Raw genomic sequence first — 27906 nt, 5'->3', positions numbered from 1 at the left:
CGCGAGGGGTGCTGGAGCCTACCCCAGCTAACTTCGGGCCAGAGGTGGGGGACACCCTGGATTGGTGGCCGGCCAATCGCACTCACACTGATACCTAGGGGCAATTTAGAGTGTCCAATCAGCCTACCCTGCATGTCTTTGGAATGTGGGAGGAAACCAGAGTACCCAGAGAAAACCCATATAGGCCTGGGGAGAACATGCAAACTCCACACAGGTGAACCAACCTGGATTTGAACCCAGGTCTCCCACTGTGAGGCTGAAGCGCTAAACACTCGTTCCACCAGGCCACCCTAGATTAAAATATGCAAAATATAAAATAAAATGCATTTGCAACTTTTATTCAAACTTTAACATACATTAAGGATGACACAAATTGTAACAAACACCATTGGCGATGAGGGGTATGCAATCATGATACCATTGCAGATTTAAAAAAAACATGAATAAATAACCTTCAAAAATCCTTCTATTGTGAAACTAAACCAGTGCTCAACCATGATCCTTGGGGGACATGGACTGGAACTGACTCAGAAAAGTAAAAACCTACAAATGATCAGAGACTCATTAATACAAAGATGCTTTTTTTAATCGAGATTATTTATATTTTTTAAGGCCCCACGACAACTCTGGAAACATTACTATGGCATATATATAAAGCACACCTTGTGGACTTCCTGTGTGTGGCTCCAGTTTCGTAACTAGGTCTACAATGTCTTGTGTGTCTTGTGTCTGTCTTGCTACTGCAACCAAGAAATTTCCCGAATACGGGGTGAAATAAAATTCTAATCTAATCTAATGTACGTAGAATGCGCGAAAAACAGAAGAATCAATTAATGAAACTTTTGTGTTACTTTTGTGTTACACTTACTTGTGGTCATTTTTAACTGCCATACAAAAAAATTGTTTCACAGTGGTCGACATTTTAATATCGATTTTCCTCACCCCTTGTCTGGTTCTTTCGCGAAAGACATCCCACGTTGGTATTGATCTCCAGTGTTTGTGGGGGACGCTTCCAAGGGGGGGCTAGCATATAGTCATGGGGCATGTCGCTATTGTTGTTGTTGACTCTGTACTTCCATATTCACAGCAACAAAAAAATAAAATAAGACGAAACAGGTGCTCCTTCCACATTCAGACTGGGAGTAAATAGCTCACCACAATAAAAGCAACCAACACCTAAAAATTCACCAGTTGCGGCGCCTCCTCTCTAGCACTTTGGTTCCCGGCATCCTCCTGCTCACCTGCAAGAAGTGACACCATCATTAACGTTTTTTAGCCCGTACGGGCCTGGACTCAAGGGCGTACCGGATGGAAGGCGGTGGATTTCAACCAGCGTGGTCGGGCGTGGCTCCGTTATTGGGGGTAAGCGCGGGATGGCCTGGAAGATTTGCTCTTCGTCAGAATCCACCAGACTCAGCACGTCACCCCTGTCTTCGTCCAAAGGCCTGCCCAGAAACAATTAGGTGTGGCTGAGAAGTAAGGTCTCATAATACAATATAATTAGATTAGATTAGATTACTTTATTCATCCCGTATTCAGGAAATTTCATTGTCAAATTAGCAAGAGGGTGAGAATACAGACACAGGAAAATACATCATGAGAGAGAACATCCACATTTTCAGACTACAGGTGGTCGGATTTTCTCAATTACTTTCTTTTTTTTCTTGGGGAGGACACCAATTAAAATGGTTACTCCTCCATTATTCATAGAACAATCAGAATGAAATTTGGCAGGCATTTTCTACTATTATATATAGATCGATCTATGGGGCCCAATTTAAAAGTTTTGGTCGCATAGTTGATTAATCTTAATCATTAATTGTGGACTTATGTTTGCCTGTAGGTTCAAAGTTAGGCTCAAGAGGAACTTTATCGCTTGTATTCAGGCTAATAAATTGACTGAGAACATCAGTTAAATTCTTGCTCAAGTATTGGCCTTTGCCTTAATAGATCCCTTTACTGGTGGTAAAAACAAAACGACGTCATTAGAATGCGTGCGCAGCTTTAGAGAGCATGACAGCGCCCGGGAATCTTTACACTGGAGGACTTAGAGTAAACAAGCAGGGGGGCCCGGCGGTTGGACCTTATCAGATGGAAACATCTTGGTAATCATTATAACTTATAGCCACAAGCTCCTCTAGTGTTTCTGAAAAGCCGTTTTCCTCTTGCGATCGAGAAAAATGTTAACCCCTTTCCAGTTTGCTACATACACCCAAAGACAATAGCTAGGCATGTTGGTATTCTTTGAAACCCTCACAACACACCCATGTGGGTTATCTCAGATTGTTTTTTTTTGCCAATGCTGAGAGTGCAGCTTTTGATGGCGTCAATGCCCATATCCGGTTTGAAATAATAAACACCTTACCCAATATGTTCACCCTCTTAATTCCCATGGGTGATCTTACAAAGAGATTGAGAACATCTCAAAAGTTTTGGGTGTCGAAATGAATGTCTGTATTTTGTTGGCGGCAGATGACTCACCCAAAAGAACCTCCTGCAACAAAACATCACAAAAGGAATGTCATAAAGATGTTGTTGGGGGGGTACAGTGACCCCATGTTGATATGTGACTGAAATATTTTTGGGGATGCACTATCTTAATACAGATATTAAATGGGAGGGGCGTGTATCATAAAAGATTAGATTAGATAACCTTATTCATCCCGTATTTGGGAAATTTCATTGTCACAGTAGCAAGAGGATGAGAATGCAGACACAGAAAAAGAAATTTTAGACATAAATAAATAGGTAATAAATAAGTTCATAAATAAATAAACAATATATATATATAATATATTTATGTATTTATTTATTAACTTATTTATTACCTATTTATTTGTCTAAAATGTATTTTCCTGTGTCTGTATTCTCACCCTCTTGCTACTGTGACAGTGAAATTTCCCAAATACGGGATGAATAAAGTTATCTAATCTAATCTAATCAGACTTTTGTGGGGGTGTACAGCAGTTACCCAGGCAGATGCGGTGTCTGTTCGCAAAAAGCACCTTAGCCGCCACGGCGGACAGGCCCACAATGAGCGCTGCGATAAAGATGCCGACAACGGCACCGGTGTAATCGGATGACCCTGTGGAGACGAGCATAGTGACACGTCAGAAATCAAAGGAGACGCGACCGGTTGGTTGGCATCCTGATGGTCCGCCACTCACCCCTGATTTTGAGATACACGTCCGTCTGCCGCAGGGCTAGCGGGTTCTCACTTTGGCAAAAATAGTCGCCCTCGTCATCCCGGCTGACGTTGGCGATGGTCAGACTGTACGCGGCACCGTCTTGGCTCAGTGTGTACTTGGCACTAGGAGTCAACGGCGCCACTTCAGCCGCTCTCCTCCAGGTTGTGTTGGCGGGCGGCACAGATGCATTTTCGGTGCAGACAAGTGTCACATTGCTGCCCTCCTGGGCCCAAACCAGCGGGGAAACTTGGGGATGCGGCTCATCTGCGGTAGTGATGTACACATTGGCGATTAGCTGCCTGCTGTTGCTTGGATTTTTTGGGGTGTTTTGTACAGTCAACTCTAGACCAGGGGTGGGCAAACCATTCCATGCCGCAGTGGGTGCAGGTTTTCATTCCAACCTATTGAGAGAGCAACTTTTCACCAATCTAGTGTCATACAAGTGCAATCAGTGGATTGCAGTCAGGTGTTTCATGATGTCTGCAGAAATCTCATTGGTTAAACTGTCTGTGCTGGATTGGTTGGAACAAAAACCTGCACCCCCAGCAGCCCTCAAGGACCGGTTTGCCCATCACTGCTCTAGGCGCTATCCCAAAGCGGTTTGATCTTTTCTGGTCCAAAATTCGAAAGGAGTGAAATCTGTTCTCGGGTCAAAATATTGCCAGTAGAGAAATAAATGTAAACAATGTGCCATGGGATGTGCGCCTTACCGAGCGTAAAAGAACAAGTGTGGTTCTGTCCACCCACAAGCTTCAAGTGTTGTGCAACACATCTTAGCGTGTGCCCTTGAGCCAGCAGAGAGCGATTTATCGACACTTGCAGGACAGATGTCACATTCGAGGCCAACACACGGCCTGTCCTCTCAAGGTCAGCATCCTGGTGCTGGCTCCATATGAGCATGGGGTCTGGATAGCATTCGGGCCAAGTGCAGCTGAAGCACACCTCCGTCGGGTCCCCTGCTAGATGCCATGAGCAATCGGGGTGACGTGATGGAATATCTGTGCACAAAAAAAAGAGAACAAAAGAAAAGTGGATTTTCAATATACTTTTGACAAATTCGCTATCAAACTTATATTACAGATTCAATCTTTCATTTAACAGATATCTCCCCTGCCATTTTAATCATTTTTCGACAAAGCACCAAAAGCTAGCACGCAAGTACTATATTTTCCAGACTGTAAGTCACTTTTTTTCTTAATTTGCCTGGGCCTGCAACTAATACTCAGGTGCAATTTATGTATGTTTTTTTTCTCTCTGACCAAAACAACCTGTTACGTATTTTATTTGGGTTATAGTTAAAACTGTTATGTTAACAACTGCCTATTTAGCCCGCTTTTCTCCATTTTACTATTGTTTCTTAACAAGCATTAGTTCTTTGTTTCTGATTAAATAAAAATTTGCCTTTCCAAACATGCGACTTATACTCCAGTGCGACTTATACTCCAGTGACTTATAGTCCAAAAAGTAGGTACTACTTTTATTGTACATCTGAATATTAACAAACAACAGGCTAGATGGACTGTTGTTTAATAGATCCAAGGAAAAAAAGGCAAGTACGTAAAGTTAATTCCCAAACCGTAAATGCATTATTTTGAAATTGTTCTGAATAACATTACGGCCTGATTTACTTCCACTTGGAGCCTCCCACAACAACAACTCTCTTTTGACCGCCATTTGTCGACGTGGAATTATTTGTATAAAAACATTGGTGCGAATTAAATGAATAAACTATCCGTTATTCATCGAAGATAAGAAAGTTGCGTGTGGTTGTCTGTAAAAGCCAACTAAAAGACTGAGAGACTGTTAGTCCTTTGCAGTTCTATTTACTGCTTTGTTATTTTGAATTCATAATTTGAAGTTTATGCCCATGCGTTCGTGTGCTGATGTTGGCTTCCTCCTTACACTGCATGCTTGTTACATTTTGATACATTAATCATTTTCTTATCACTTTCTTTCATTTTTGTCTGTTTCTCACATATTTCATATAAAAGTGGGACACTGATCATATTAGTTGGTAGTTTTTTTGAAGACCGTGGAATGAATGAGAGAATTTACATATAAAGTACTGCTGAAGTTCCGAAAAAAGTTATTAATTTCGTAAGTAGAGGTACAACCGTAATGTAATTTTGTAAAGAAAGGTGTTAACTTACTGGCCACCTGAAGCACAACACGTGCTCGCCACGTCACGTTGCCCGGAAGTGTGGCTTCACACCGGTACACGCCTTCGTCTCCTCCTGCCACGCTGCGGAAGTTCAGACTACCGTCCCCCAACACGACCAGCCGCCTTTGGGCGTCGTCGCCCGGGGCCACCCGCAGCTCTTCCAGCTCTCGTCCGCCTTTCAACCAGCGCGTCTGCAACGGGTTGACGGAACCGTCCGAGTAACACGGAAGTAGGACGACATCGCCAGGCGCGGCCGTGACAGCTGTGGCCTCCAACTGCGAGCCCAGATCCAACGAGGTCAAACTCAGCGAGTCCGACGCCCAAACAGCGACTGTCACAACATGGCTGGGTGTGGGATGTATGCATAGATAGTATTTCCGCACAATCTCTCGCACTCATACACTCACCTGTTGCGAAGACACACACGGCCACCAGCGTCCTCCTTCTCATTGCCTCACGCTCTTCATGTCCCGAACTACAACTATTAAGAAAAGAATTTGAGAAAAAAAATGTTCCCCTCGTTTTACCAGTTTGACCAGTTCACATTCGCGGGTGATCTCAGAAGACAAGGGCGCGGCCATATTGGCCTCACCTGGCCCCTCCTTCTGTGCGACAACAGCAGTTCTTGGCTATTCTTTACTAGCTTGTTACCTATTTTGCTGACCAGTACCTGACTAGTTTGTTCACTAGCTGTTCTGCTAGGTAGATGAATGACTGACGTAATGGTATATTTACTAGTGTTGCTCAGAAAACTCTGACACCAGCACACACCTTCTTAAAGGTGCATGCACAGCCACTAAAATCCCGTGTCCCATTTTTTTCTTACTAAATGGCCAATTGGATCTTGTTAAAAGGTATTCCAAAATCAATTTTGAAGACTAACACAAATCCTTAAATTGTGCAATAAAAATAGTTTTATAGTGGTTTGCCTCTCTACAGTTGAAACCAATGATAAATCGAAAGACAGGGATTGTAACAGGAGGTATTTTCTGACCTTAAGTGATGTGATTTTTTTAATCATAGATTTAAAGTACCAGGGTTAGTGTTAGATTATTTCTGCTCTGTGGGGTAGTGTCCCCATTTTAATTTGTACTATATTCTCTGGTCTTTTTCTGAGATATTTCTTTAGTGCGCACTATTGTATTTTTGTGTTCTGTTTTGCATTGCATGTTTGTGATTGTTTCCAATAAAAAAAAGGTGGCATATTTAAGAAGCAACTTCCCAGAAAATAATTAGCTATGGATTTTAGTTCCTTAAATTTGGGATTTTTCTACCTAATAATGTCAATAACGCCCTCATTAACAAAAGGTTTTATCTAAAATAAAGTTTTGCTGTGTAATAAATGACGAATCACAACTCAAACTATTGTACCTTAGCGCCCTCCAGTGGCCGTTGTGTTCCGTTATTCAAGATTAAGGCCTTCACTTGTCAAACTACTGAAATCCTTTCGTTTTATCAAAAAAAAAATACGCTGAAAGCAGATGCGTGAATTAACGGGATTTAAGGACAAATATGGATAAGAAGGATTAAAGATGTGGTTAAATACAATAACAACTAAAAGGAAGGTGCAATGACCGTAGTGGTAAATGGAATTAGTCCAACTTTCTTGCGCGTTCCTGAACGTTGCACTTGTTTCTCCAAGCCAAAACATACGCAACGTCGTGAGCGAGCACTTAACCGCCAGCAGCAGTACAAGTCAGCCCGGAAAACATGCCCGTAGACGTGAACCAGTGGAGCGGCCCGCTGGAGCTCCAGGAGGTGGAGGACAAACCCGGCCAGCCTCTGATCGTCAAATACGACTCTGTGGAGATTGATCAGCTGGGCAAAGTGCTCACACCGACGCAGGTTAGCTTCCGTAGCCAAGCCAGTATCGCTACTAAGTGTAACTTTTGCTCTTGCAGCATGATATAAAACATGCTATATATGTATATATATACATGCTCCTGAATGGCTAAATGCTAAATAGTAATGTTTTTTAGGGGAAAGTAGTAGCGTTAGGTATTTAGCATTTAGCCCCTGTGGAGCATGTTACAAGCCCTTGGTCAAAAGTTTTTAGACATTTTCCCATTCAATCGAATGGTGAAAGGTCTCATAACTTATGACCGCGGTTGTACGTTGATTGATATGCGGTTTTGTTACCACCCAGGACCTGGACGAGTAACCTACTTTGTATTTAAAGGGACAGACACGGTTCGGATATAGTGTATCTCAGGGAAAAAAAAGAAAATTTGAAAAAAGTTGTTTTTTTATGACGTGTATTTTTGGAGCAAAACACAAAAGGCAATATTTGTTATGAGCACACATTTTAAATGCCTAATAAAATACACAAATGTTGCTATAGGGGAGTGTTGTGCATGGCATATCTGCTGCATTTTTAAAATACTTTTAAATCAGAATTAAAAAAAAATAACCAAAAGTTCAAGTGTGTGCCCAGCCTTTCATGTGAAAAATCAGACTATTGGTTAGATTTTTTTCCAATCAGTTTTTTGAAAACATTAATTTTAACTCAACTTTTCATGTGCAGTTTCTGAAAGTTCAAAATTGTGAGCATAATATTATGCATCTGAAATGTTTTGACCAAGTGACACAACAGTTTAATTAATGAATACATCGATTGGCGCTCACCCTCTGCACTTTACAGGTCCAGAGCCGGCCCACGAGCATCAAGTGGGAGGGATGTGACCCCACCAAACTTTACACTTTGGCCCTAACCGACCCTGATGCTCCCAGCAGGAAAAACCCCAAATTCAGGTCAGACCACAGATTGACCGTTCACATATTCACTACAAATATATTACACATCAATCTAGCCAGTGGAGACCTTTTTCGTGGCAAGAACCTTCAAATAGTACTACATGTCTGCTGATTGGACGATAGCAAACAAATGTGTTACTTTGAAGGGAAAATCTTAAGAAAAATCATCGCATGTGGTATTTCTGAAATAGTGTATGAATCAAAAGCACATTATTAGGGTCAATATCATAAGGAATGAATTCATCCAGTAATGGTTGTTTTCTTACTGCAAAGCAGAAAATAACCCCAAATAGTCATTGTTACTTTGCCGACATCTACTGGTGAAAAAGAGTATAGCAAGTCTTGTGCGCATAGAAGCCGTACCTTTGATTCAGTCATTTTTTTAGTTACAAATACGGCTCATATGCGAGAAAATACAGTATTTATTTATTGCGTAAGCCTAACTGTACCATTCCATAAAAGCTAATTGACTGTTTTTAAAAATTGATTAATTTCTGCTTGTTTATTTCAGGGAGTGGCATCATTTCCTGGTTGTCAACATGAAAGGAAATGACATGTCTACTGGTGTGGTTTTGTCGGACTACGTGGGTTCCGGTCCTCCGCAGGGAACAGGTGACAATAATAAAATATAAAAAATATCAATTTAAATAAAACATGGCCAACAAAAGGAATGAAACAAAGAAGTATAGGGGGATCACACAGACCTTACATCGCCAACAGTCAAAGTTGCCTAAAAAGTATGGACAGCAATGCAACGAATCAGGTTGTGTGTTTCATGTTGCAATATTGATGTGTTGAGTGTTGTTTTTTCTGAGCTGTTCCTAAACGCACCACATGTAGGACTGTTATGAGAGAGGGAGGGATGGGCAAGTTGCTTTTATTTGCCTATGAATGAAAATTGGTTGGTAGAATAACAGAAAAAAATGGAAAATTTTGGACTAAGGAGTGTTAAAATTGCGTTAATCTGTAATAATGGCTGAAAAAACTGATGAAAAGCATTTGAAATTGGGTAAAAAATAAAATGGATGCATGGGGAGTTGCAAGCAAAATGTGCTTGATGTTATCTCAGGTGTGACTTTTCTCTGGCAGGTCTCCACCGCTACGTGTGGCTGGTTTACAACCAGTCGGAGGCGCTGTCGTGCACCGAGCCCGTCCTCACCAACCGCTCCGGTGACGGTCGCGGCAAGTTCAGCGTGCGCAGCTTTCGGCGCAAATACGGACTGGCTGCGCCTGTGGCCGCCTGCTGTTACCAAGCAGAGTGGGACGACTACGTGCCTAAACTCTACGAACAGCTGGCTGGAAAGTCGTGAAATAAACGTGTATTTCCGCGCTATCAAGAATCACCTGTTTCCATGAAATGTAACTGACAAGTCTCAATAAAAGATCAAAATGCCAAAAGTTTTTGGAGTTTTTTTTGTCTTTGAACAAAAATGAATAGTGGACATTTCTCAAATATTTTACTGAAAAAATCTTAGGAAGGAAAAAGTCTAAAATGTAGTTCGCAAATTGAACTGTTGATGCTAATAAAAAGCAAAATCAGTCAAATTGGTGGTAGTTTAGCATACTTAATCCTCTATAGGTAATTAATCCTTCAAAAAATAGAACTGAAGAGATAGGGGAAAATGTGAAAGATTATTTGGCCCAATGACATCCAAATTAGGATCAATTATAGTAGATTTCAAATGTTTTAAACCACATCTAAGTCAACTTTTTTAATGTGAGAACATTAACTCCATGTCTTTGACATTTGACCGGATAAATCCTTGTAAGTCAATATGGCAAGGCGTGGGATTTTTATGTCATTAGATGCACTTCATATTTCACATACAAGTAACAAGATGTGACCCAGTGGGCGAGTGGTTACAATTCTGAGATAGAGGATTCTATCCCAGGACTGGACCTTCCGGTGTGGAATTTTCATGTTCTCCTCAGGCATGTGAGTTTTTTTCCGGGTACTCCGGTTTCCTTTCACATCCCAAAACCAAGCAGGTTAGGCTGGTTGAACACTCTAAATTGCCCCTAAGTATGAGTGTGACCGTGAATGGTTGTTCGTCTCCTTATGTGGTCTGTGATTGGCTGGCCACCCATTTGGGGTGTCCCCTGCCAGGTGCCTGTAGTTGGCTGGGATAACCTCCAGCACCCCCTGCGACCCTTGAGAGGATAAGCGGTATGGACAATGAATGAATAACAAGGTGTAAAAAGAAACGTTGTGAGATTAGTTCCAAAACATGCCGCAAGATGGTAAGAGTGGTTCCAATCACAAAATGGCGCTGTCGGAATTGCCAATTTTTTTATATTACTTTTGCACGTCCATATGCTGTTTTGTTGGCATTATCATAGTCTGGAAATAAAATTTGTGACAGTTTACTACAACAGTCTTTCGAGCTGTATGATTGGGAGTGTAATAATGTGCGATAAAGAGTGGTTGCTTACCTTATGTGCGGTTGAATCTTGCTTTGATTTCTTTAAAGCAGCAGTTTTGTGTATCTCACAATTTTCACTTCACGTCGCATTCAACCCCATAATGTGAGACGGGGAACTTCTTACCCAATTCTTCTTGTAACTGCATCTACTTTTCTGGTCGCACTTTCCGCCCTTTCGTTAATTTACTCCGTGTAAGATATTTTATTTTAGCATCGCTAAAGACAGGTTGCACGTTCTTGTTTTGATTTTGGTGCGCTATTGCACCTGACTTCCGCATCGGTGTGAGCTCGGCTGCTGATTGGATACTCACCACACGGACAATATACTATTGGCTGAGACAAAAAACGACTAGTTAGTCCCGCCCATACTTTGTCAGACAGCCTGCAGTTTTAACACCCAAGGAAAAATATGTATAACATGCAAAATGTAAAGATGCGGTAAGTTCAAAAATTGATTGAATAAAAGTGAGAAAACGTGCTTTGTGTCATGAGCACTTTATTTACAAATATATTTAAAAGCTTGTCAACACATCCTTTCTTCCTCTTGGACAGACAGCGTGTGATTGATTGGTGGTCGTGATTAAAGTGCATGCAATCAGCAGCAGCATCAAAAATGATGGAATCGTAACACTTATCGGAGAATAATCAATTGGTTAAAATTGAATAAGAAAATAAGTAAAAGCTCCATAAATCCTTCGGTACAAAGTAGCCGCCCACGTACACTATCGAGCCCTTTATGCTAGAAACACGTGATTCTTCCATTTCTACTGAGGCAGATTGCTACCACAACAGAAAAAAATAAGCTCATACGTTTCCATGTTAAAATGTGATTATAAAACAAATGTTTACCATTTCACAATTTAACCAGACAAAATACCACATTGTACATGTCTAAATGAGTAACCTGGTTAACTCATTGGCTGCCATTTACAGTCACCCACATCCAAGAGGGAGGGCAGGAAAGACTAGGGCATGACTAGGCAGAGTGTGTGTCACATTTTAAGTCATTGGCCGCCGTTGACAGCGATAGATGTCCAATCGATTACTAGTGGGAAGGGTTATCCCAGCCAAAATGGTTTGGATGTCCATCGCCGTCAATTGCAGTGAATGAGTACATGTCAATACAAATCTATCAATTTTTTTTGTTCTCTGGTGTGGCAGCAATAGGCTTCGATATGTCAATATTTTTATATAGTTGTATTTGTTATTACATCATTGTTATTGTCAATATGACATTATCGCAAGTGCGGAGAAATCGCCCAGACGGGTCATCCGGTTTTGTGTGGCGGTGTGTAATGGGGTGCGTGTGTTGAGAAAAAAACACCACCCTGACAGGCACACGACGCGGTGTGGCCTCGTCGACATCGTTCTCATCTAAAGTCGTCCTTCGCCAGGTCCAGCGCGGCCGCGGCCAAGTTCCCGAAGCCCAGACGCACGCTCTCCACGTCGAAGGCTTCCAACTCGTGCTCCTCGCGCTCCAGAAGAAGTTTGATGCGTTCTGTGTGGTCCTTCTGCATCGACAGTAGCTCCTCTTCGATCTGAATGTGACAAATATTGTTACTACATGACAAAGTCAACCTCATAATTACCCAAATAAATTCACAAACAATGAGCCACACATGGGTTGTGCATTTGTGAAGAAAAAAAAAACACCTTGAGAGAGCACACCTAAGTAACCTAAGTAGCCAAATTCAAAGCATCGCCACATTTGGTGAAGTCAGCACTCATTTGCCGCCATTGATTCAAAGTTACTCAAAAATGAGCTGTTTTTACATTGACCACACCCACTTACAACACTCCAACTAAGGAAACACTTCCAAAACCTATACATTATTACGACAATAATGTAGTTTCATGAATAAACTCTGGGGGGGACTGACAGTCCCTCCTCGTCCAAATGGATTGGACGTCTATCAACGTCAATGGCACTAAACCACGATCATTCATTGCTAAGCCATCCCAGATAAAATTGATTTATATCTATCGCTATCACAGGAAGTTCGTTCATTCATTTTCTGAACCGCTTTATCCTCACTAACGTTGCAGGGGGGTGCTGGAGCCTATCCCAGCTGACTTTGGGCATGAGCCGATGGACACCCTAAATTGGTGGCCAGCCAATCGCAGGGCACGAGGAGACAAAAAACCATTCACACTCATACTCATACACAGAATTTAAATTGTCCAACCAGCCTATAATGAATGTTTTTGGAATGTGGGATGAAACTGGAATACCCGGAGAAAACCCATGCAGGCCCGGGGAGAACATGCAAACTCCACACAGGTGGACCAACCTGGATTTGAACCCAGGACCCCAGAACTGTGAGGCCGACACGCTAACCACTCAACCGCCGGGCCTCCCTATCACGGGAAGTGAATACGTTAAATAGGAAACAAAGTGACCCAGCATATTTTTCGTCGAAAGCTCATTGTTGACCTCAATAGCCCAAAATTGTATTACCTCTTCCACAAAAAATCAATCAATCCAAAATGCACCTACCGCTCCCTAAAAATGAAGGTAATAAGACAATATTACACCATTCATGAATTCATTACACCAGGGGTGTCAGACTCGGGTTGGTTCGCGGGCCGCTTTAACGTCAACTTGATATCACGTGGGCCGGACCATTTTAGATATAATATTAAGATATTTTTTTTCTAAATGGATTAAAAGAACTGGATTAAAAGCCCTGAATATTCATTTTTTATAGATCTAAAACAATGGTTATTTTAACTTTTATATATAGATAGTTTTAGATATTACAAACTGATTTTTGAACTAAAAACACAGAAAAATGGATTAAAAAATTACAATTATTGATATAAAAGGGGCAAATCAGGAAATTTAATATGCATCTATACTCTGCATATTAATTTGATCCTAAAACAGAAAGTCGGCACTCATGATTTACTTTCCCGGGCCACACAAAATGATGCGGCGGGCCAGATTTGGCCCCCGGGCCGCCACTTTGACACACGTGCAACACACTAACTTAGTGCTTTACACAGAAACCTTAGGTAACCAATTTCTTGATGACTAGGCTCAGTCGATATATTCTTTGTAAACAATGAATTCAAAAAGCTACTTTGAGTAGTAAGTGATGGGAATTTGGGCGGCCTTGTCCGGTTTGAGCAAACTCATCAAAAAGTGTCTTGAAAAAGAGTTTAAAAAAATGTGTGTCAGCAGGCCACGTACCTTTTGCTCGAGGTGCGCGCGCCTAAGCGAAACTTTGTGCTGGAGCTTGTGGCTTTCGCGCTCGTGCTGCGCGTCGGTCTGCATCTTGATTTTACTTTGGTAGGCATTGAGCAGCTCTAGCTCCTGCTGCAGCTGCTGCCCCAACGCCTGGCACTCCGCCTCCTGGGCCGAGTCCAGCCGTAGCTATCAAACCCCCCAAAAAGAAAGAAAAAAAACAGTTGACTTCTAAAACAGGCAGAAAAATAAAAGAACACTCAATTTCCAAAAATGATAAAGTCCTCTATTTTAAAGGTCTGGAGAAAAACACGAGTATAATATTGTCTTAATATGTAATATCTGCATATTTGTAATATCTTTTGAAGCCTAGTACGCAATTTGAATAAGGTATATGATGCCGCAGTCAGCGCATCGATGGTAATTTTAGGCCCTGTTCACACTGGCAGCTGAAATCCTAATTTTAGCCCACCCAGATTGAAACTGGATGGGTCTTTTGTAGTCTGAAAAGGCACAAAACACAGAAATGTATTTTTCGTGAGACTGATTGAAGCCATTTACAAAGGAGCTTCATATAGAAAATGGACAAGATGCATAGATGATGTTTCCCGGTACTCGGCCGTTTGGTCGCCGGACTTTTGGTCGCCGGACTTTTGGTCGCCGGACTTTTGGTCGCCCGGAAAGTTATTGATAATTACCATTTAAAATAGTTGCTCAAATTCCCTAAATACAAACTGTGAATTATTATTTAGTCATACTTAATGCCCTATTAATTATTAGGCTAAAGAAAAGCTCCAAATTTCCAGTACTTTTATTGTGTTTGGTTGGAGAACTTGTTAAGACCCTGACTGACGTCCCTTCCTAAGGGGACAACTCATCTACAAACAAACTCTTATACACTCACACGTGCACTCAGTGAAACTGCTCAGGGCCATTGATGGCTTTTATTGATGCGTAGACCGTGTTGTTTTACCTTGTTTTGTCGCCGGACTTTTGGTCGCCGGACGTTTGGTCGCCGGTTGTTTGGGTCCGGGCGACCAAACGTCCGGCGACCAAACGTCCGGCGACCAAACGTCCGGTCACGATGTTACCCTACGCTGGCTGGATGACGACTTCTGATTTGGATGCTTGCTGAAAATAGTGTGAACAATCATCCCTAAAAACAGATTTGAGGAGTAATCTGACTGGAATCAGATGTGTATGCATGCAATCTGAATGCAGACAAAGTGTAATGAGCTAGTATACTGTAGTCTTTAGCCAGTGTAAATGTGGCTGGCTATTGTTAAAAGCACAACAAAAGGTTCTTAGATTTATGTTTTATTTTTGCTAAGGTACTTTGGGGATCATTTTATGAGCCAAAATGATTTTTTTTTGCCATACTACATAACGCTTTGTGTTTTTCTGGCAACATTATTTTTGATTGGAAAACTCTATTCTGGTGGGACTACAAAACAGCAATACGTATTAGCATCTAGCTTAGTTAATTTGGGGATTTGTTTGTTTGCTTGCTAAACTCGTCAGTGAGGTAAAGAATGTGAACGCTTAAAATGTCTTACGTATTGGTGAAATTCACCATACATGGGTTTCACAAATGGTGATGGAAAACAGGGTGCCCTTTCATTGTGGTCCTTAAACAGTGAGATTTAGGGAGCAACTATAAGATGGGTAATTCTATTTGGGGTTAAAGAGAGTTAAAGGGTTATCTTTTTTTGTTTTGAAGATAAAAGACAAATGTTTCACAAGGTGAACATTTTCTAAATTGACTTTTCCGTTCGAATGTGCCATAAAACATCTCTTCTATCTGACAACTTATCTATGTTGACTACTTCTTTATTTATTACTTATTTATTGATTATTTATTTATTTGTGATTTTTAGTTTGTTTGTTTGTTGTTGTTATTTGTGTTATATGGTGAAGCTTTAAATCTCATTATACTTGTATAATGACAATAAAAGCATTCAATTTAATTCAAAGTCCCATTATGATGGAATAAACAAAAATCACATTTTGTAAATGTAAAAGGTACTCCACACCAAAATATCAGAAATAAACGGGGAAAAAAACTATTGCTCATTTAGGTTTTTGTAAACAACTACAAAGGGTTAACCTGAATTTACAGGTTCATTTTGAAATATTTTTCACAGTGGGGCAGATTCATGTTCTACTTTAGTGTTTTTTATCCCATCTCCAATATTTCAATCCTTTCGTCATATTAAAAAGTGAAACTTGTCATGTTTAAAACATCAGCAAACTGGAATCCCGTTATTACAAAAGAATTCATCGCGTTTTAAGGCGAAATCTGTCACATTCTTGGTTGAAACATTTGGCAAGGTAGTTTCAATTTTTGTGTGTACTGACCGCTTGCGAGGCCATCATGTGGTTGACGCTTTGCTCGTAGCGCTCAGCCAGGACGGCCATTTTGCGTGTGTGCTCGTCCTTGAGCGCCTTGAGGACGCCCTTGTGCTCGCCTTTGGGCGTGACCTCGGCGTGATGCTGCCGCAACGCCTTATACTGCTTGCTCTGGACCTTGCATGTGTCCTCAAACTGCTTCTTGATCTGAGACTCCAGCGCCTACCAAAAACAAACAATATTGTCGTGCACATGTTTTTAGCTTGCAGCGCGTTACCATCAACCTATAAAGACTTGGATCTGTAAAAACCCTCATGTTGTCATTTCAGTTTTTGCCTGTCATGTTAATTATCTTCCCAGATCGATTGTATATAACCTTTTATATTGTTTATACATTTAGTTTCTTCATCAGGATGAATTTGTATTGTCTTTTTAAGATGAATTTTTTTTTTTAAATGGTACTATCTTAAATCAATGTGTTTTTCTACATTTTTGTTTCAGGATCAAAGTATTTGGGGGTACATATTCACTTTGTATTGAACTGAATCAGATAGGTTCGAATCGCTTACTACTTTTTGTTAATCGTCCCTGACTCCGACCACAGACTGTGAATCGAGTTATGAAAACGAATCATTTTTTAAGTGAAAGATTGAGCCCCTTAAACTCCTGAAAATGAATCATTTAAAGCACGTGTCAAAGTGGCGGCCCGGGGGCCAACTCTGGCCCGCCACATCATTTTGTGTGGCCTGGGAAAGTAAATAATGAGTGCTGACTTTCTGTTTTAGGACCAAATTAAAATGAAGAGTAGAGATGTATATTAAATTTCCTGATTTTCCCCCTTTTAAATCAATAATTGTAATTTTTTAATCAATTTTTTTGTGTTTATAGTTCAAAAATCATTTTGTAAAATCTAAAAATATATAAGAAAAAGCTAAAATAAACTGTTTTAGATCTATAAAAAAAAAGAATATTCATGGCTTTTAATCCATTTATACAAATAAAAAAATCTAAATATTATATCTAAAATGGTCCGGCCCACATGAGATCTGGTCACCATGAATGTGGCCCGCCAACCAAACTGGGTTTGACACCCCTGAATTAAAGATAATACGTTCAACCTAAATGGAGGGATTTTTCCCCACAAAAGAATGGGGAATATTTTTTCCCCCAGTTCCAGCACTAATACAATGAAAATGCATCACGATTTCAGGCACCTTGACGTTTTTAGGTTGCCGGCGCAACTCCACGATGTGCTTGCGCCGCAGTTCGCTCTGGCGCCTCCCGTTGTACTCCATTTGGTTGTCGAGTTCAGTTTGGTGCTGGAGGCGGACGAGGTCCACACGTAGCCTTTGCAGGCTGCTCAGCTGCCGTCTCTCCAGTTCCTGTGTCGCCTCGTCTTGGCGGATCAGCATTGCGTGCTCTGCCTCCTTCTGGGTTTTCTTTTTATTCAGCTCCTAAGCAAGCAAGCCACAAGTTAATCCAGGGATTGTTCCAAGAAACAATTCATTCTTTCATTTTCCGAACTGCTTTATCCTCACTAGGGTCGCAGGGGGTTCTGGAGCCTATCCCATCTGATGGTGGACACCCTGAATCACTGGCCAGCCAATCACAGGGCACGAGGAGACAAACACCCACTCACTCTCACACTCATACCTAGAGGCAATTTAGAGTGTCCAATCAGCCTACCATGCATGTTTTTTGGAATGTGGGAGGAAACTGAAGTACCCAGAGAAAACCCACGCAGGCCCGGGGAGTACATGCAAACTCCACACAGGTGGACCGACCTGGATTCGAACCCAGGACCCTAGAGCAAGCACTCAGCCCCTCCAAAAAATAAATGACATGAAAACAAATGAGTTATTTCAATCCAAATACAAAAATAAACACATAATTCCAAAAAGTCAAACAGATTTAAACTGTTGACAGGCCCTTGCGTAAAATGCTTGGCTAGTTGAGCTGTGGCTCAACAATAATGGAGCATCAACGTACCTCCCGCACACGTTGGTGCTCCAGGCGATGTCTGGCGACGAGGGCGGCACGCTTGAAGGCGCGGGCTTGGCGCTCGAGGCGAAGGCGCTGGCGGGCCAGCAGGTCAGCCTCCTCCTCAGCCTGTGAATGCTGCATGTTCTCTTTGTGTTTGGACAATCGCTCCTGCTTCTCCTTCTTGGGCGTGCTGTGGTCCTCGCTCATCTCCTGACAAGGCACGACGACGACTAAAAGTCAGCGTTTCGCTGACGGCCTCGGTAACGCAAGTGATTGGTACGATGTGGTCTTTCGACTATTCCACTTTGTTATAAACATAAAACAATGTTGAGCTTGGCTGAAGGTAACTGTTATGTTGAGGGTTTGTCGATGGCCACTTTGCTTACCTCCTTGATCTTCTCCTTGCAGAGTTTGTATTGCTTCTTCTGCGTGTCAAGGAATGTGCTGAGCTCCTTCTTCTGCTGCGCCACAATCTGCTGCTGGAATTTCTTCTCATCACCCAGCGCGCACTTGGCCTGCGAAGGGATGTTAGCGTTATTGTTCCCGACCATATACTTTATTTTTTCCTTATAAAGTGGTACCTCGAGATACGAGCTTAATGCGTTCCGGGACTGCGCTCGTATTTCGATTTTCTCGTAACGCAAACGAACGTTTCCCATAGAAATGAACTAAAAACAAATGAATTCGTTCCAACCCTCTGAAAAAAACACTAAAAACAGGATATTGGATTTTTTAAATTTGTTCTACTTCGCCATCTATTAACAAAGTAACAAATAACTAGTGGTTTAATAGTACTAAAATGTGTTTAATAGTATACTAAAATTAGACGGATTTCGTGGAGGGGAGAGAGACGGATAGAGACGGGGGGGAGTTTTTGCACGGCAACGCGCTCGTAACAGAACATAAATAAATGTAAATGAACTTGGATTAGATGCAGACACACTCAAAAATAAATGTAATCTAACCTTGCACTAAACTTAATTCTAATTTTGTTTTAAATTTTGATATCCTTCTTCTCCCGGCCGGGTTGGCTCTACTTGTCCCGCGTCTACCCTGACTTTCAGATGCAACCTATCGAGGGCTGTTTGCTTTTGTATTCCCTTCAAAATATTCCCCAAATGATGCACTCAAATGTCCTCACAATAGGATAATGCACGACCATTTGCCAACGAGAAGTAGTATAAACTCCTCTCGTATTAGCTTTCGATTTCCAATTCGCACTGTCTAACGGGGGGAAAAAAACACTGAAAAAAATGCAACGCTCCGCCCAGTGCTCGTAGAGACATTACACAAGTAGACAGTGCCCATGATGTTCTTATGAGCAGCCTCTCGCGTCCGTTGTATGCTCGTATATCAAAATTTGTCTCGTATCTCAAGATAAATATTTCCACGAAATTTTACTCGTATCTCAAATTGCTCGTATGTCGTGGCACTCGTATGTCAAGGTACCACTGTATTCCTAATTCGATCTCCTATTTATAACTGCATTTTGAAAATGTGCTTTTCCTGAGGATACCTCCTTGTCAGCGTGAACGGCGTGTTTCTTGGCCAGCTTCTCCAGTTCGATGTAGGCATTGTTGGCCTGCGTCTCCACCTCCTTGTGTAGTTTGAGGTGATGCTCGTCCATCTCGGCCTTGAGTTTGTTCTCCAGGGCGATCAGTTGCTTCTGGTGTTGTCTCCGCATGCGCTTGTAACCTGACATCTGCTCGCGCAGCTCACTGTCCTGCTCATGCTCGTGGATTTGTTTGGTCACCTGAAAAGTCACGTGAAAACCACACGCTCAGTCCAAAACGCCAACATGTATTGGAATCCACCCAAACACTGTAGAAAATGAGGCACCATAGACAGTTTGCAAGCAATTTAAACATTTAAAAACTACGACAACATAAAGGCTTGTTATGGCCTTGGATAGCCCGATTCCAATATTTGACAAAAACATCTTTAAAAAAAAAAAAAAACTCTTGTGAATGACAGACAAATTCCTCTTATTCCCACTCAAGTCATAATTTCCACACAGTCTTTGAGGTCATGGTTTCTGCCACCTCCCACACTGACACAATCCCAATTTTTAAAAAAAAGGCTGTTGATGATTGACTGGCCTTAACATTGTATTCGTTGTAAGAGTTAACTTTACATACAATTGCACGTGGAGAAAATGCATATGGTTAATATTGTTGATTTTTTTTACCTAGGTCTACAATGTCTTGTGTGTCTTGTGTCTGTCTTGCTACCGCAACCAAGAAATTTCCCGAATACGGGATGAAATTCTAATCTAATCTAAAAGTAAGTATTAGACCCTAGCCCTAACCCAGGGGTGGGCAAACCGGTCCTCGAGGGCCGCTGTGGGTGCAGGTTTTTGTTGCAACCGATCCAGGAAAGACAGTTTAACCAATGAGATTTATGCTGAAAACAAGAAGCACCTGACTGCAATCCACTGATTGCACTCGTAGGACACCAGATTGGTGAAAAGGTGTCATCTTTATCGGTTGGAATGAAAACCTGCACCCACTGCGGCCCTTTGTGGAATAGTTTGCCCATCCCTGCCCTAACCCCTCACCGCTATTTCCACTCCCATTCCATATCCCATGGACAGACTCATGCCAGACAACATAAACTGTTTCTGAATAATTAATTAATTAATCTTTTGCATCACTTATCCTCATGAGAGTCGCGGGGGTGCTGGAGCGTATCCCAGCTAAACGTGGGCTACAACCTGAATTGGTTTCCAAATAATTGCAGAGAGACAAACAACCATTCACGCACAAACTGCTACATTGCCTAGGAATTAATGGGAGTGTTTAATAAGCCTACCATGCATATTTTTGGGATGTGGGAGGAAACCGGAGTAAAAACCCACATAACGAACATGCAAACTCCAGGAGGGCAAAGAGTCTTGAGCCTCTAAATCAAGGGTGTCAAACTTCGTGGGCCATATTAACGTCAACTTGATTTCATGCGGGCCGGATCATTTTAGATATAATATTTAGATTTTTTTTATAAATGGATTAAAAGAACTGGATTAAAATCCCTGAATATTCGTTTTTTTATAGATCTAAAACAATGTTTATTTTAGCTTTTTTTATGTATATTTTTAGATTTTACAAAATGATTTTTGAACTTAAAAACAGAAAAAATGGATTAAAAAATTACAATTATTGATTTAAAAGGGGGAAAATCAGGAAATGTAATATACATCTATACTCTTCATTTTAATTTGATCCTAAAACAGAAAGTCGGCACTCATGATTTACTTTCCCGGGCCACACAAAATGATGCGGCGGGCCAGATTTGGCCCCCGGGCCGCCACTTTGACACATGTGCTCTAAATGATGGCATTTTACAAATTACAAATTACAAGTCCATAACTTACACTTATTTAGGTCTTTTGCCGATTAAACGTAGCTTATGGAGAAGCACCATCAATTTCGTCACACGCAGTTTCTGCGTGTGATGACAAGTAGGCTTTTGTGTTGTGATAATGACGACATGGCCTATGTCCGATTATTATTATTATTATTATTTCATAAATAACAGAGATCCAAATGCCTACATGTAATTGATTGGGCTGGGCGGGGGAAAACAATTTATTAAAATTTGTTAATGTCTTGTGACTCCGGAAACTAGTGTATTGAAGTATAAACGGAAAGTGTTAGCAAATGGTAAGTGACAGAGAGATCATGTTTTGATGCTGAGTCTAGTTTTTTCAGTTCGACCAAGTGATGAGCTGAGTGGATTGAGCACATAGAAGGAAGTGGACCAGCCGCTAAGTAGAACTCATTCTTTTGTTTTGATCAAATCTTTTGACTGAAAACTTCTCTGACAAAGGAACAAATGATTTGTTGCCAATAAAGACCGAAACAAAAAGGCTTTAGCTGGCATTGTTGGCAGGAGAAAAAAGATCCTGGTTTTAATATTTCCAGATGATAAATTAGTAGTTTTCGAGCCCTCAAGTGTACACTCACAGGCAGATAAAATGTTTTCTAAAATCAAACTGATCACATTTCCAGTTTTCCATGCTCTGTCAATGGCAAATAAAGACTGGGAGAGAATTTAAAACCTGAGTAATGTTGATAGCATCATTTTATGAAATAGTTTCTTTTCTACAATGCTTTAAAGAAGCCCCATGAGCTTCATCAGCTGTCAGACTCTTTAACAAAAGAAATGGCTGAATGCTAAGACCAACCGTATGTATACATGTACATCTGTGTATGTATGTATATGTATATTCATATATGTATTTATATCTATATCTATATTTCAGCAACACACTTATTTTTTAAATATATTTATATAGTTCTTTATTTATTTATTTATTAACGTATTAACTATTTATTTATGTCTAAAATGTCTTTTCCTGTGTCTGTATTCTCACCCTCTTGCTACTGTGACAATGAAATTTCCCGAATACGGGATGAATAAAGTTATCTAATCTAATCTAATATAATTTATCACATCAACTTGATCGTAGGACTCAGAAGTTTAAAGATAAAGAGTTAAATAATTATTTTAGCACAGTAACAACGTGTTATAAGAAAGCATCACCACATTTTCTACTCCAGTCACTGTTCATTCATTTCATTCTTTTTTACTGTGTTAGTAGCCTTAAGAGTGAGCTGGTGTCATGCTGTTAGGTGCAGCTCAGTCAAGTGTTGACTCTACGGGCAAGGTTACAGACTCACTGCATCTGGACACGGGAACCCCAGCCCACTTACAGAGGCTCAGGCGGCAGTGGCGCGCCCCAGTGGAATTAAATCGAGCCAATGGTCTCAGCTGGGGTTTTGCTTAGCTGTTAGCTGGTGCACTCAACTCGCTTCCAAATCAGTGCACATAGAGAAAGAAAGCCATTTAAAGTGAAAATAAAGTATCAAAAGCAATGGTATCTTTGGTTTAGCTTCTCATGACAGCTATTAAAACGTCCCCATACCACTTTGGCTGTTTTTCCAGCAATATTGGATATTGTAAAACATACATATTTGGGTTTATTTTGCTATCTCTAAGTAACTTTGTTTAATTTGGTTGGTTTTTTTCCAGCCCTTGAAAAGTTAATATCTCTAATAATTTGACGGCATGCTCATAAAAATAGTTTTTCTGTTGTTCAATTGTGGTTTGATCCCATGGTAATTGTGCCTTGAGTTTCAGATCTTTTTTGTGATATTTTGACTTTCAGACGAGTTAGTGTTGATTTTGCGTATCACATGTTTTAATGTCTAAAATTTGGGATTTATTTTCCCCTTTTTGTGTAGTGATGTTAATAATGGAGGTTACAACGTCTATCTTTGTCTTTTAGGTTGGTTGATGTCGGCAAAGGGTTTCGTTAACATTAAAGTAAATGTAGAATTCCCCCAAAATGGTTTCCTGTATAAATCAACAAAGCTTAGATACTTTTGTACAAGTCACTCTTTAACAAACTGAACGAGTCATTATGGAAAATGTCAAAGCCAATTGTTAAACTATGTAGCAGTCCCATTTATTCTTCACCTCCAAAAGACTGCATAGTCTCGACTAGTTTTCAAAGGACCAGAATTCTCAAATTTTTCAATTACAAAATCTGAATCTCAATGTAAATATTAAAGATGGTAACATCCTTTCACAGTCCCATTTCAAGCTAAGTAAGGATGTCAATAAAAATATTCAACCATATTTCCAAATTTCCCATATTTTACATTGAAATGAACAATGTGCAAGCAAGTAATTGTGCATTGACCTCCCCTTTCAAATTTTAGCTGAATTTAAACCATTCACCCAACATATAAAAGGGAGTTAGTTCATTTAGGACAACAGGCTATACACAACACCCACGTTCCATACATTAACTACCACACAAAAAAAATCCCCAATATAAGAGCCATTTCACATATGAACCTCAAACCTACAACTTAAAATTTTCATCTCATTACCAACATCCAAGAAACTTTGTCCTGTCAACACAATTATGTATACATGTACATCTATGTGTATGTATGAATATGTATATTTATATATATATATGAATACGTATGTATATTTATATATATATGTATGTATATGTATATTTATATATATATTTATATATATATATTTCAGCAACACTCTTATTAATGTATTTATATATTTATTTATGTATTTACTTGTATATTTGTTCATGTATTTATTTATTTATTTATTAACTTACTTATTACCTATCTATTTATGTCTAAAATGCCTTTTAGACTACTTTTGCTACTACAACGAAATTTCCCGAATACGGGATGAATACATTTATCCAATCCAATCCAATCCAAAATTCCATTTTCCCCAAAAAATACATACCACAGACTTTTTTTACAGTAACATCTTCAACATTACTTGAAGTACTCCTATTTCAACATGTTAACCTTCAAATGTTACCATTCCAAAAAATGCACTAACATTACAACTTTTGACATTTTCTATAAATTCACAAATCAAACCTCTTCCTTACAGTTTTTTTTTCTCCAATTCAAACCATACCAACTTAAAACTGTAAACCCAATTCACAAATATTTATCACCGTTGAAAATTTGCAAAATTTTCCACTGTTTAACTCCGGGACTTTGACATAGACAACCATGCTAACGATAAAATCTCGCAATGGTCAGTTAACATTCAAGTCATTGTTCCATATTTCTTGACTTGATTCTACTTGTCCCTATTTCAAATTTCACGTATCTACACTTCCCAAGCCATCCGACCACAAACAGTTTCAATGTTCTTGGTCCTATTTTGAATGTTCATTGCAAGTGCAACCACACCTGAAGACAGAAAGGCTGCTCAGGATCCAGACGGCAGTCATTGCGTATCTTCCCATAATTCCTGCGCGAACACCTCATGCCCAACATGGCGGCGAGCGAAGCCAAGCGTGGCGACATCCAGAACCCCGGCCTAGTCACCGTCTTCTGGCTTCCCATGCGCTGAGCCGGTGCAAGTGAAGAAACCCCCCCACAAAGCCCTCCCACCCAATTACGCTGGTTCGCACCCAGGGCACGCAGATGGGGAAGGGAGGCCAATAAGAGCACAAAGTGCCCTTTTCGGGGCGCCAACGCTAAGCGGCGGGCAGCAGGTGGCTCACATGAATACCTCATTGACGGGACCTTGGCCTGGAGGGGGGGGTTTCTGCCTATATATTTTTTTCAGACAATTTCAGCTGTGTTACTGGATGAGGGTTTTTTTTTGTCTGATTTGTTTATTTACAACTTCAGATCTTTGTATACATGTATATAAATTAACGGTTTAGTATTATTCACCAGACATTTTTGGTGTTCAGGCTATATTTACAAGGGTTATGGTCTTGTCTGGGATTTGCCAGACTATTTTCCACTGAGACCGGTTTGAGGAATGTAATAAAAAAAGAGAAGGACTTGGAAAAAAGAAATAAATAGCTTTATTTTTTGTGTCACTAACCTTGCAACATCACCATAATGACTGCAACAATTCTTGCAGTGCTGTGACTGAGGGACTTTTTAATCGAAAGGAGATTATTATGAGACGACGCTTTGCACGTTAGGTCTCAAAGGTTGCAGTCTCTCGCGTTTCTAAAATGCAAATAAGCTCTTTCAATACTCAATTTATAAATACATAAAAGGATTTTTTCATGTTTCTGAATTTCTTTCCAGTTTTTCGGATGCAAAGTTTAGAAGAACTGCACACCAATGTGTTTTAATCTTGTACAGGTCTACTTAAAATGTTTACAATCTGAAGAAAAAAATCAGGACAATACAGTAGCAGCCCAATTGTCTAAGGGTTCAAGTCGAGGTTTTGGATTGTATGGTCTTGAGAAAGAAAAATACAGTTCAATCATTTTAATCAAATTACACCTTTTTCTTCAACTGTGGCAATTTAGACTAGCAAATTAGTATGTACTGAATTATGCATTTTGGGTGAAATGTTTTTTTGTTTGTTTGTGATTTTCACATTCCCACCAGTTTTACATTGTGGACCTAGATAGTTTTGAAAATCGAGTATGTGTAACTAACTCCCCAATCTCTATGATGTTAATAGTACAGATGTACATATATACAAATAATAGAACCATCGCAAAATAAAGGCAGTCAGTTTTAACGTGTGGCCAAAGACAGCTACTTCAAATGAAAACTGACGATATAATAATGATGATAATGTTTAGGCTCCCTTTGTGAAGCCATTTGACCAAATGTAGAGCTCGCCCTCTCTTTGTCTACCTGCCTGAGGGCAGAAAAAAGATGATGTCATCTAGCACCAATAGACACACACACACACACGGATAAAGGCTCCTATGAAACGTGTCTGTGTGTTTCACACATTTGTCAAGGACACAGTGAAGAGAGTCATACACGAATACGTGCGCTCGCACACAAAGGAGGCGCCGGTTCACATAGGGTTTAGTAAGCCCGACTTATTACAACTTACTAGCACCCGTTTCCATGACAACAGATGAGCATGAGACAAGGCGTGAAAGGAAATCACACCTTGTGGCTCACTTAGGCTTCTGCCAAATATTTGAAGTCATTATTTGCTTCCCAAAAAATTACATCACATCCAAGTGACAAAATGTGGGGATGATCATTTAATATGTCATGCAGCCTCTTAAGGGGAACTTGCCCAAAAAAGGATTAGGATGAAGTTGAAGCGTATTTCAACCTGACCCCTTTCACCATTTCTTAATTAACTATCAGGCCCCAATACTAGGTCCATATTACATAAACAAAGAAATAAAATGAATAACCATATACTACATCAGGAAAGATGAAAATAAACACATACTAAACAGGAACCAGCTGATACAAAGATAATTTGTGAAGACACCCCATAATTATACCTCTTCCTCTATCCTGAGGAGGTGGGAAATTCAAAGGAGACTTTGGGAGTACAATGGTACCTCTACATACGAGCAGCTCTACCCACGAGGAAAATTTCGAGCAAATAATTCGCTCTAGATACGAGAAAAATTTCGAGATGCGAGAAAGCCAGGTGCCCATGACATGAGAGGCTGTTTATCATTGTAGCGCACTGTCTTCTTTTGCCGCATCTCTTTCGTGTGTTACAGATATCTACGAGCACTAAACGATTTATTCAGACGAGTTTCGACCAGGAAACGCACAACGCGCATGCGCGGGCAAAAAGAGGGCTTTCTGGGTAATGAAGTATACTCGTGCACACAACACCCATAGGCAATGGCACCCTTTCGCAGAATAAAACTTCATTACCCACAATCGATACGTGGGTAAGCTCAGCTATTGCATTTCTTGTTATTCTTTCTAAGGAAAGAAGCTCCCACGATCGCTCATTCAAGACTACTTCTCGTTGGCAAGTGGTCGTGCGTTATCCTATTGTGAGGACATTTGTGTGCATCATTTTCGGAATATTTTATCGATAGCGAACGTGAGGGTGGAGGCGTGGCAAACCGCTAACCCAGAAAACGAAGGTAACAAAAGATTAAAACAAAATTAGAATTCAGTTTTGTGTAAAGTTACATTAAACAAATGTTTGAGTGTGTCTGTATATATTAATCCAAGTTAATTTAAATTTGTTTGTTCGTTTACGAGTGCCGTGGATAAAGTCCCCCCGAACACCCCCCCCCCCTCCGCCTCCATGTATGCCGCTGTCTCTACCCTCCGCGAAATGCGTCTAATTTTACTTCTATTAAACACATTTTATTACTATTAAACCACTCGTTATTTATTACTTTGTCAATATGTGGCGAATTAGAAGAAATAAAACATTTACCCCAATCCAATATCCTGTTTTTGGTGTTTTTTCAGAGGGTTGGAACAAATTAATTTGTTTTCAATTCATTTCAATGGGAAACGTTCACTCGAGTTACGAAAAGCTCGACATACGATCTCAGTCTCGGAACGGATTACGATTGTATGTCGAGGTACCACTGTA

The 27906-nt window shown here is 40.4% G+C and overlaps 3 protein-coding genes across 4 annotated transcripts in view; 1 reads left to right on the top strand and 2 right to left on the bottom strand.

The window, feature by feature from the left end:
• Positions 1-322: 322 nt before the first annotated feature.
• vsig10 (V-set and immunoglobulin domain containing 10) lies at positions 323-10794 on the bottom strand. Of its 2 annotated transcripts, none has more exons than XM_077601255.1 (9): positions 10537-10794; positions 5757-5830; positions 5339-5680; positions 3899-4186; positions 3168-3452; positions 2972-3085; positions 2482-2494; positions 1306-1445; positions 323-1241 (listed from the first exon to the last, which is right to left on the bottom strand). In XM_077601255.1, exons 2-9 carry the CDS (start codon positions 5797-5799, stop codon positions 1177-1179), a joined length of 1290 nt encoding a protein of 429 aa, XP_077457381.1. In that variant the 5' UTR covers positions 5800-5830; positions 10537-10794; the 3' UTR covers positions 323-1176. The 2 variants fall into 2 exon arrangements, with proteins under 2 accessions (XP_077457381.1, XP_077457382.1); XM_077601256.1 differs by lacking the exon at positions 10537-10794 and adding an exon at positions 5942-6066.
• pebp1 (phosphatidylethanolamine binding protein 1) lies at positions 6973-9501 on the top strand. The gene is made up of 4 exons (XM_077601257.1): positions 6973-7194; positions 7991-8100; positions 8615-8715; positions 9193-9501. Exons 1-4 carry the CDS (start codon positions 7060-7062, stop codon positions 9411-9413), a joined length of 567 nt encoding a protein of 188 aa, XP_077457383.1. The 5' UTR covers positions 6973-7059; the 3' UTR covers positions 9414-9501.
• An 850-nt stretch (positions 10795-11644) lies between the features above and the next one.
• The window catches only part of LOC144074495 (serine/threonine-protein kinase TAO3-like), a 44950-nt gene continuing 28688 nt past the window's right edge, over positions 11645-27906 (bottom strand). The window contains exons 16-22 of the mRNA XM_077600961.1: positions 19562-19798; positions 18432-18560; positions 18052-18255; positions 17277-17516; positions 16072-16284; positions 13720-13902; positions 11645-12064 (exon numbers count right to left, since the gene is read on the bottom strand). Of these exons, the coding sequence (XP_077457087.1) occupies positions 11897-12064; positions 13720-13902; positions 16072-16284; positions 17277-17516; positions 18052-18255; positions 18432-18560; positions 19562-19798 (1374 nt within the window). The 3' untranslated portion in view covers positions 11645-11896. The remainder of the gene's footprint in view (positions 12065-13719; positions 13903-16071; positions 16285-17276; positions 17517-18051; positions 18256-18431; positions 18561-19561; positions 19799-27906) is intronic.

The sequence above is a fragment of the Stigmatopora argus genome, chromosome 5 (assembly GCF_051989625.1).
Source record: "Stigmatopora argus isolate UIUO_Sarg chromosome 5, RoL_Sarg_1.0, whole genome shotgun sequence".
Lineage (NCBI taxonomy): Eukaryota > Metazoa > Chordata > Actinopteri > Syngnathiformes > Syngnathidae > Stigmatopora > Stigmatopora argus.
This window is presented reverse-complemented; position numbering and strand designations above follow the sequence as displayed.